This window comes from Pseudophryne corroboree, chromosome 4 (genome assembly GCF_028390025.1).
Source record: "Pseudophryne corroboree isolate aPseCor3 chromosome 4, aPseCor3.hap2, whole genome shotgun sequence".
Taxonomy (NCBI): Eukaryota; Metazoa; Chordata; class Amphibia; order Anura; family Myobatrachidae; genus Pseudophryne; species Pseudophryne corroboree.
Genome location: NC_086447.1, coordinates 691,973,721 through 691,985,514, shown reverse-complemented (window position 1 = coordinate 691,985,514; position 11,794 = coordinate 691,973,721). Strand labels below are relative to the sequence as shown.

General features: G+C 40.7%; 1 protein-coding gene across 1 annotated transcript in view; it reads right to left on the bottom strand.

Moving 5' to 3' along the window:
* PLEKHG1 (pleckstrin homology and RhoGEF domain containing G1) overlaps window positions 1–11,794 on the bottom strand; it is a 473,068-nt gene that overhangs the window by 160,677 nt on the left and 300,597 nt on the right. Inside the window, 1 exon segment of the mRNA XM_063917905.1 lies at window positions 8,313–8,854. Within this exon segment, the coding sequence (XP_063773975.1) occupies window positions 8,313–8,854 (542 nt within the window).

The following is an 11,794-nucleotide window of genomic DNA, read 5'->3' as shown; positions in this document are numbered from 1 at the left end:
TCTAACTTCTAGGAGCACATTGGTAGTGTCCTTCAAGTTTAGGGATGTACAGCACTAGTAATATGGTAAAATGATGACTAATAACCACAGTCAAAGCAGCAGCCAGGTGTAGTTATTTTGTGGTGAAAGTGAAGCAAGTTGCCACAAAGTTCAATGTCTGTTGAAAAAAAATAAAAATAAAGGGAACACTAAAATAACACATCCTAGATCTGAATGAATGAAATATTCTTATTAAATACTTTGTTCTTTACATAGTTGAATGTGCTGACAACAAAATCACACAAAAATTATCAATGGAAATCAAATTTATTAACCCATGGAGGTCTGGATTTGGAGTCACACTCAAAATTAAAGTGGAAAAACACACTACAGGCTGATCCAACTTTGATGGAATGTCCTTAAAACAAGTCAAAATGAGGCTCAGTAGTGTGTGTGGCCTCCACGTGCCTGTATGACCTCCCTACAACGCCTGGGCATGCTCCTGATGAGGTGGTGGATGGTCTCCTGAGGGATCTCTTCCCAGACCTGGACTAAAGCATCCGCCAACTCCTGGACAGTCTGTGGTGCAACGTGGCGTTGGTGGATGGAGCGAGACATGATGTACCAGATGTGCTCAATTGGATTCAGGTCTGGGGAACGGGCGGGCCAGTCCATAGCATCAATGCCTTCATCTTGCAGGAACTGCTGACACACTCAGGCCACATGAGGTCTAGCATTGTCTTGCAATAGGAGGAACCCAGGGCCAACCGCACCAGCATATGGTCTCACAAGGGGTCTGAGGATCTCATCTCGGTACCTAATGGCAGTCAGGCTACCTCTGGAAAGCACATGGAGGGCTGTGCGGCCCCCCAAAGAAATGCCACCCCACACCATTACTGACCCACTGCCAAACCGGTCATGCTGGAAGATGTTGCAGGCAGCAGAACGTTCTCCTTGGCGTCTCCAGACTCTGTCACATCTGTCATATGTGCTCAGTGAGAACCTGCTTTCATCTGTGAAGAGCACAAGGCGCCAGTGGCGAATTTGCCAATCTTGGTGTTCTCTGACAAATGCCAAACATCCTGCACGGTGTTGGGCTGTAAGCACAACCCCCACCTGTGGATGTCGGGCCCTCATACCACCCTCATGGAGTCTGTTTCTGATCGTTTGAGTAGACACATGCACATTTGTGGCTTGCTGGAGGTCATTTTGCAGGGCTCTGGCAGTGCTCCTCCTGTTCCTCCTTGCATAAAGGCAGAGGTAGCAGTCCTGCTGCTGGGTTGTTGCCCTCCTACGGCCTCCTCCAAGTCTCCTGATGTACTGGCCTGTCTCCTGGTAGCGCCTCCATGCTCTGGACACTACGCTGACAGACACAGCAAACCTTCTTGCCACAGCTCGCATTGATGTGCCATCCTGGATGAGCTGTACTACCTGAGCCACTTGTGTGGGTTGTAGACTCCGTCTCATGCTACCACTAGAGTGAAAGCACAGCCAGCTTTCAAAAGTGACCAAAACATCAGCCAGAAAGCATAGGAGCTGAGAAGTGGTCTGTGGTCACCACCTGCAGAACTACTCCATTATTGGGATTGTCTTGCTAATTGCCTATAATTCCCACCTGTTGTCTATTCCATTTGCACAACAGCATGTGAAATTGATTGTCAATCAGTGTTGCTTCCTAAGTGGACAGTTTGATTTCACAGAAATGTGATTGACTTGGAGTTACATTGTGTTGTTTAAGTGTTCCCTTTATTTTTTTGAGCAGTGTGTGTGTGTGTGTGTATATATATATATATATATATATATATACATACATATACATATATACATACATACATACACAGTTGCACTTGGGAGAGCACATAGGAATTACTGCTGTATCTGTGGCCTATTTCTCTCACACATCATTATTTTGAGGCTCACCCAAAGTGGGATATTTACCCATATACCATTTGGACCAGCGTGTTTTTTGGAAAGAGGTCCATTGCTAATTTAGTCTAAAGTGTTCAACACTATTGAGCATTAGAGTGTTTCAACCCATTGAATTCATATATGGTTGCTTCATGGACTGACCATTTGCTGTTTTGACCATCCCTCTGAAGAAGTCCACGAAGGACGAAACGCGTCAGGGTTGAAGACAGAGAGAAAAGAAACCCTACACTATTGTACATTTGACATATATTGTGATCTGTAATTGTGAAAAAGGGTTACCTCTGTCTAGATTGGGCAATACTTTGCTTTTAATAAATTGTGTAAAGCCATAATCATTTGGTCAATTTTTAGTTGGTAACCAGTTTAAGTGATTGAGAGCGCCCTCTGATTCAATTTGCTGGAGGTGTTGTTTTGTATGGTCCTCACTAACAGGAGGATCGAATTAGAGGGCTGCCGCACCAGCGCAGTAATTAGGTATAATTGCGTTTTGAGATATATATATATATATATATATATATATATATATATATATATATATATATATATATATATATATATATATATATATATACATACATACATACATACATACATACACACACACACGCATACACGTATATACAACACGTGTGTATCTTTAGGGCAACATGTAAAATACAGAAGCTGTGGAAATCCCCTAGGAATATTTGAACACATACAGGTTGATTATCCTTTAGACAAAAGGCTTGGGACCAGAAGTATTTTGAATATCGGATTTTTCCGTATTTTGGAATAATTGCATACCATAATGAGATATCATGGCGATGGGACCCAAGTCTAAGCACAGAATGCATTTATGTTTCATATACACCTTATACAGACAGCCTGATGGTAATTTTAGCCAATATTTTTAATAACTTTGTGCATTAAACAAAGTGTGTCTACATTCACACAATTCATTTATGTTTCATATACACCTTATACACAGAGCCTGAACGTCATTTAATACAATATTTTTAATTACTGTGTATTAAACAAAGTTTGTGTACATTGAGCCATCAGAAAACAAAAGGTTTCACTATCTCAGTCTCACTCAAAATATTTAGTATTTCGGAATATTTGGATATGGGATACTCAACCTGTATTGCATTTCCTTGGAAGATTAATTACTTACTATATGTTGCATTAGAGTGGAGTTTATTTCTTTCCATACCTTATTCAGTGATTGTATAGCTGATGGTTATGGCATGAGTCACAATATTAACGTCCCATGGTCTGCAGATATTGATTCCTCAGACGTGTCAAACATCAAAGCTGGGTACATATTAAACAATGTGTACCCAGCACAATCTCATTAGCGATGGGAACCGGCGGCGGGGCCCGCACTGACAAGTGCATATACACTTGACAATGCAATGCTCATTGCTGCCACCCGTCGGACCGTAGGATGTTGCTGATAAGACACTTCTCAGAAGTAAGAAAGATATGCCCGGGCGCTATTATTTACAATAAATAGCCAATAATAATACAATGATAAATCAAGCAGCAAAATATTACCCTCCTATATGCTTGTGAACATATACTGTATATACTGGCTATTGAGCCTGTATATAACAAACTGGGGGGGGGGGGGGGATTGACAGTTTTGCGCTAGTACTAAAAAACGCTCTGGAGTCTGATATCTGAATAAACCATACACTCTAAATGTTATACCAAATATGTTCTTTTATTTTTCAATGGCATAAATATTCAATATAAAAATATCACATAAACAACCGGTTATTCACAATACCAATAAAAGCAGACATATAAGAAATATCACACATATAAAATGCTGAACCATGGTCCTAAATGATCTTTCCTACTAAAGGTGGATTTTGCATATTGGCTCTTATAAGACACTTCCACAGGATTATGCACAGTCCTTGTGTTGATAAACTTCCAGAAAATGACTGGTTAAATCCCAGTGTCCTGATGAATATACTTTCTGTCCTTTGTATATCAAATGGAGTTGAACGAGTGGTTATCCCAGCAGGTGCCTAATTAATTGTGCAGGGTTCTAGTGCAGATACTTTCTTTCATGTGTATGCCGAGTACATGATAGCTTAAAAAAGCTTTTTTCCACAAGGATCAGTATACACATGGATTTTTTAAAAGCACATACAGTATATATCTCTACATACAGTATATATATATGCTTTGAGTTGGTCTCTGTGTGTAGCTGTTCAGGTAGAAGGACTTGTAATATTACAGCAATATATAACAGTTCTCTTCAGTCCTGCAGCAATCACATACTTTACCGCTCAAGCAGAATGGTAGATTTGCACTCTCCAGCTCTCCTAATGATCAGGCACATGCAGTGGAGATCACCACTGTGCACGGTGAGGGCATCCGACTGCAGCTCCCGGCTCAACCTCTGTAACCATGCTAACTCTGCTCCCTCTGATCAGTCACAATCAAATGAGTCAAGCTGTCACTGGCCTCTGGGGTATAGCAGACAAAAGCTGGTATGGACCATACCAAAAATGGGGGTCATTCAGAGTTGATCTCTTGCTAGCTACTTTTTGCAGCCGTGCAAACGCATAGTCGCCGTCCAGAGGGGAGTGTATTTTAGCTGTGCAAGTGTGCGAACGCTTGTGCAGCCGAGCAGTACAAAAACAGTTTGTGCAGTTTCTGAGTAGGTCTGAACTTACTCAGCCCTTGCGATCACATCAGCCTGTCTGGTCCCGGAATTGACGTCAGACACCCCGTCCTGCAAATGCTTGGACACGCCTGCGTTTTCCAACCACTCCCTGAAAACGGTCAGTTGACACCCATAAACGATTTCTTCCTGTCAATCTTCTTGCGATCGGCTGTGCGAATGGATTCTTCGTTAAATCCATCGCCCAGCAACGATCCGCTTTGTACCTGTACAACGCGCCTGCGCATTGCGGTGCATACGCATGCGCAGTAGTAACCTGATCGCTGCACTGCGAAAAACGGCAGCGTGCGATCAAGTCGGAATGACCCCCAATGTCCCAAGGGAAATCTTGCATCCCAGGTGAATAACAGGACTGGTGAATGGTCCACGGCAATCAAAGCCAGTAGCAGGTAAATACTCTAATGCACGTGAATAACCGGTTGCTCATGTGATATTTTTATACTGAATATTTATGCCATTGAAATATAAAAGAACATATTTGGTATAACATTTAGAGTGTATGGTTTATTCAGATATCAGACTCCAGAGTGTTTTTTAGTACTAGCGCAAAACTCTTAATCCCCCCCCCCCCACTTCTCAGAAGTGTCAAACATTAAAGCTGGGTACATATTAAATGGTGTACCCAGCGCAATCTCATTAGCGATGGGACCCGGCGCCAGGGCCGGCATTGACAAGTGGATACAGACTTACCAATGCTGGTAGTGATGAGCATGGCCTTCGCTGGCTTTGCCACCCATTGGACCTGCATGCAGGTCCGACGTAGGATGTTGCTGATGAGGCATGGGAGTGTGTATTGTTAGCGACACGTGCAAAAACACTACACGATATCGTGAACGATGTGTCGGAATCTAGCACATCGTCCACGATGTCCTCTACCATGTACCTGGTTTAAGACTTATGCTTTAAAGTGACCAGGCAAACATACAAAAATGGATATACAAAGAATTTTGCGTAAACTGCACTACAATCACTTATTACACACGACATCTCAACCAAAGTCACTTATTACACACGACATCTCAATCAAAAGAACGTAACTTTCATAGCTTATAAGAACATTAAAATATCTAATGGGTGCAGCCATTTAATTGGTTGAGTCACTAGTCAACCAGTCTTTAAAACTTTTGTCACAGTGATGACCATACTTCATTGTGAATGGCTGAATACACAAAAAAGGACTACCTCCTCTTTGTAAACCATAGGTACACACTTCTTTATGGCTTGTGTGGTCCCTCCCAGAAAGTGCAAAGAATTCATGGAGCTTTAACTAAATTATTTTGGCATCTCATACAATGGCTGTATCACACCTTAATGAAACTCTAGAACTAGCCCTTGATGAAGTGGCTCCAGCTACCCATCACACTCCACGTAGGCCTAGATGTCAACCATGGCACTCCAAATTAACAAGACAACTACAAAAACTCACACGAAAACTTGAACGTCAGTGGCGTAAATCTCGTATTTCAAGTGACTTCCTCATATATAAGACTGTCTACCATTCTTATAAAAATGCCCTGGACACTGCCAAACAAACATATTTCCAAACTCTTATCTCTGCTCAAGCCTCTAACCCCAAACGACTCTTTAATACATTTAAATCACTTCTGAATCCTCCCGCACCTACCCCACCAGCCACTATCAAGGCACAGGATCTTGCTTCCTACTTCAAGGAGAAGATTGATAAGATCAGAGATGAAATGGTATGCTCTTCGGCAGCCAGTGACCTGCTCCGTTCTTTACCTGAACCCTCTGGCACTCTTTCTTCATTTGATCCCACAAATGAAGATGAAGTATCATCACTCTTCTCATCCTGCTTATCTACTACCTCTCCTCTTGATCCTTTACCCTCACAAATAGGTAAAGCTCTGTCTCTGGTGCTCATCCCTACCTTAACTAACATCTGTAATCTCTCTCTCTATACTGGTATTTTTCCTTCACTCTTCAAGCATGCAGTGATTACTCCCATTTAAAAAAAAAACACAATTCTGACCCTAATGCTCTCTCAAACTACCGCCCTATCTCTCAGCTCCCTTGTCTTTCTAAGCTACTTGAGATACTTGCCTACACTCGACACACACTTTCTTAACTCATACACTTTGTTGGACCCACTTCAGTCAGGCTTCCGTTCCCAACATTCCACAGAGACAGCACCGACTAAAGTGGTTAATGATTTGGTCACTACGAAGTCTAAAGGCCACTACTCACTACTTATTCTTCTAGATCTATCTGCTGCATTTGACACTGTAGACCACTCTCTTCTCATACAGACACTACAATCCCTAGGTCTTAAAGACACAGCCCTTTCTTGGTTCCTATCGTACCTATCTAATTGCTCCTTCAGTGTTCGCTTCTCTGAATCTACCTCCTCTTCGCTACCTCTTTCAGTTGGAGTACCGCAAGGCTCAGTCTTGGGTCCTCTGCTTTTCTCTATCTATACCTCATCTCTTCGTAAACTAATCAGCTCTTTTGGTTTTCAGTATCATCTGTATGCAGATGATACTCAAATCTACCTATCCTCCCCTGACTTGTCCCTATCTGTACTGGACCGTGTCACCGAATGCCTTTCTGCCATTTCATCCTGGATGACATCTCGTCACCTCAAACTGAATATTTCAAAGACAGAGTTAATTATATTTCCACCGGCCAATAGTAGGTACCAACCTGATATCTCTATCAATGTTGAAAACTCAACTATCTACCCTACCCCACAAGCTCGCTGTCTAGGTGTCATCCTTGACTCTGATCTGTCCTTTGTTCCCTACACACAATCAGTCTCAAGATCATGTTACATGCATCTAAAAAACATATCCAAAATACGACCATACCTTACACAAGACACTGCTAAAACTCTAATCCACGCTCTCATCATCTCCCGCATTGATTATTGCAATAGTCTCCTAACTGGTCTTCCCAAAACGAGACTCTCACCACTACAATCTATTCTGAATGCAGCAGCTAGGCTTATCTTCCTCGCTAGATGTTCATCGTCTGCAGATCCACTCTGTCAGTCCCTCCATTGGTTACCTGTACTCTACCGCATTCAATATAAAATACTTTTACTCACACACAAGGCCATTAACCAAACTACACCAACGTACATCACTTCGCTTATCACAAAATATCTTCCAACCCGACCTCTTCGCTCTTCACAAGACCTGCGTCTCTCATCCACACTCATTACTCGCTCCCACTCACGACTGCAGGACTTTCATCGGGCTGCACCCACTCTGTGGAATGCCCTACCACGCACAATAAGACTCTCCTCTAGTCTCCATACCTTCAAGCGTTCCCAGAAAACTCACCTCTTTAGGCAAGCGTATCAAATTCCAGAACCGCCCACATAACTTTCATAAACCTTGCTATCAAATTGCATCCACTCTGTACAGTCCACACATATCCTCACATGTCTTCTCATTCTATGCAATAGATAGGCATATGTACACAAGGAAAGGTGCTATTTCCCTATAGATTGTAAGCTTGCGAGCAGGGCCTTCCTACCTCTATGACTGTTATCACCCAGTTTGTCATTGTTATTTCAAATTGTAAAGCGCAACGGAATTTGCTGCGCTATATAAGAAACTGTTAATAAATAAATAATAAATAATGGCATTTCATACGCAACTTTTGTAAAAGACAACAAGCTTTAGGTTAGCATCCTCTAATATATTTAGAATCTACAGACCGCACATTGCTGCATAAGAACTTGAGATGAAGACAGTCTTACCTCAACAATGCTTTTTAAATCTTGTACATATGTCCGTTCAGTCTGGAGGATTTCTTGTACCACTCTGTCAACATACATAAGCTTTGGACTTGGTGACTCCACCACTTCAGAGTTTGAACAATTCTTGACCGATCCTTTGGATTCTTTCCATGGTATAGTCAGTCTCTCATCAAGTTTTTCCCTGGGGCTTCCACGAGCCTGTTCTTTGGAGCAGTTAGTTCGCAGGTCATCATTTGACAGCTGTCGGGATGGAACCAGTTCTAGTTTTATAGCCCCTGCTTCCCTATCCTGATGAAACAAACCCAAGTGACTATTTGATGCCAATGTCATCCGACTCCCAAATGAACAGTGACTATCTCGGGAAGATGCAGAGGAGGAAGTTGAACCAAAGCTGACAGGCCTGTCACTATCGGACATCTCCATGTTTTTGATTCCGCAATAACGTAAATGTCTGTTTGTCCGGTGGAGATCTACCTCTGCTGTTCTTGGGCTTGGAGGTTCTGTTACAGACGACAGAGGATCCAAAGGCAAATGGTAATCATCTATAAAGAAAGAACATCAAACAGTTTATATTATTATTCTAGAACATTTCTGAGAGGTCATAAATCCAATCTGTTATCGCAAATGTACATTTTTAGAGTTCAATACTGTTGCATCCTTCTTTGGTTATTTATACTTTCAGATGTCATATTCCTCTATTTTGCCACCGCCATGATATCAGACAAGCAGGAGGGTGTACATTCAGTAGGTGCGGTAGCAAATTTGCACCTAAAATACCAGTTAAAAGCTGCTCACAGTACAGCAGATCCAGACGCTTGGTTTGTGTCATGTGTGTCCATGTAGGTAAGGCATAGTTAGTTACCCAGTTTGAACAGCCTACAATATGATCTCACACACATTAGACTGCATTCAAAAGATGATTGGAAATTGTCAGTTCTGATCGATATCTGATTTATTCTAACACTGTGGACTGTGAATGCCAGTCTCTTTACACTTACACACATTGATAAGTGGCTTGTCTGAGATATATTACCATATTGGCCATACAAATTCTTCTTGCGTGTAATGGCAGCTGAAATGTTTCACAAGCTTGGTTAAGCTAAATATACTGTGTCTCTCTTTGTGTACAGGGGGGGGGGGGGGGGTGCCAGAGGCAAAATAAGCTGGCTGTCTCAGGGGCTGACACATAGTTACACTGAAGGTAACCTCCATTGCACTTGCAATGTGTGCATGGAAAGACATGCGGGTATTCACAAATATACATAGCTGCACGCATCTATGCAGCCACACTGCCCCTATGCATAAACTTGTGGAAACAGCCATCACCACAGATTCCTCCAGACCTACACTTGGTAAAAGAGAAAATTTAAACTCAACCAGATCTCTAGATAACCTACAATTCCGACTACTTGCCAATGACATTCTGTCACTCAAGTACGTGTTAACATCCTTTGTAGTGTGAGCTCTACACTTTCATGCCGGACCTGCCCCCAACCCTGAAGTTGCCACATTGAGGGGACACCAACACCAGGAATTACTGCCCAGAGCATAGCACCACAGTAAAGGAGTCTGATTAACTCTGCAGCATTGCTATTGGCTGAATGCTAGAATGGCACCCTGTAAGCCAAATGGAGGTGCCATGGGGCTATGATGATGCTGCCCCAGTGCACAGGGTCTTCTCTGGCACACCCCTATCCCACTGCCACACACTTTTGCCTGTTCAGATGCAAATGGAGATGTAACAGAGTTTTGTAGGACTCTGCATTGCCCATAGTTGCACGTGCAGAGGTAAATGACGGACTCAATAAACATATATTAGTGATTTCCACTATAATATATATATATATATATATATATATATATATATATCAAATTTATTTATTTTCTTTTCTTACATTTATTTATAGTAACTATATATTTATCTTTTAGAAAGGGTCCGCAAATCTGTACAGTAAAGACTTGGTTAACAGAAGGATTTGGTTTGGGTCCGCACAGGAAAGTTATTAAAATAATGAACATAGATTTGTACAAAGATTGTAGAAAACTGTTCAAGAAACCAACAATACCGAGCTAAATGATCCTTAATAAGGGTATCTCAAAATTATTGGTGGTTGGTGGTGCTCCCAGAGTCAGTAATAGTTGTACAGGGGAAAGAACAAAGAAAGACTCTGTGTTGGGGCACACTTTGAAATTTACAATGAATTTATTAAGACTTAACTTTTAATACAATAAAGTATAAAATAAAGAGAGAATTTGATACCAGAAAGTGTTCAAGATACACAAAATATGCATATAATAATAAACATAATAAATAGAATACACATACAAAATTTAGATTGTATATGGTATACCAGTGAATTGGAAAAAGAATTCCACACAGGGAGAAGAAGTAATCATATATCGTTAGTTAACAAAGTCACTAACGAAAATCAGGTTACACTGATAAAGAGTGTTTCTATTGCTTTTACCCAATTATGGCAAAACAATATTTTCCCAAAAAATTCTACAACTTTCTCTATATATATCATGCCTCGGCTGCATTTTCATTTCATCTTATTAATATTATTCATGTCCCCTTTTATTTAGGTTCATGCAGTTTCATTTCCTGTGACATTAACTATTTCTTTTCCTTTTTCAAAAATTTAATTAATTCTTTTATTATATTTCATATATAACAAAAAAACTTTTTATTAAACCCATTTATCCTAATCTTTTAATAACTATATGGAACTTTTTTCCCACCTCCACCAATGAATTGTTCTTCCCCTCTTAAGTTAAGTCTTAATAAATTAATTGTAAATTTCAAAGTGTGCCCCAACACAGAGTCTTTCTTTGTTCTTTCCCCAGTAAAGACTTGGGCAATATTTAGGCAGTTTATAAAGAAAAGGACTATTATAATAATTACCTTCGATATCTTTGGGCCTATAGTGAGAAAGAAAAAACATTGGCGACCCAGTAATATTTCTCAAAATGGGATTGTTAATATTGGTCACCATCTGACTATGCTTTTAAATGCTGTATTTATTTCCTGACACAAAAGACAATGTAATCTATATTTAAACAGAAAATGAACGTCGCTTGTTCAGGTCATTATTGCCAAATCCATATAGGTTTTAGCTGACTTGATAAGAAACTGCTTACTTTACACACCATACTATCAGCACAAATATTGCCCATTATGTTTAAACTAAAAAAATCAGAGATGCCTATAATAGTGCCTCAATATGATAACATATCGTATGACAGTTGAAAACAATAGATAATGGGTGAAATAAGTGGTCCGTAAAACTAAACTTCTATCTCAACAGCAAACAGTATTCCTGTATTTGAGGACTCCCACTCCAGGCAATGACTAGCAAGAACACAAAGATGATTATTATATTCTTCCTTCTAGACTTTTACAAACAGAGAAGAAGATTGTGCAATGGAAACTCTACTGTAATGATCTACTTGAATTTAGCTGGCTTAACTGAGGTCACATA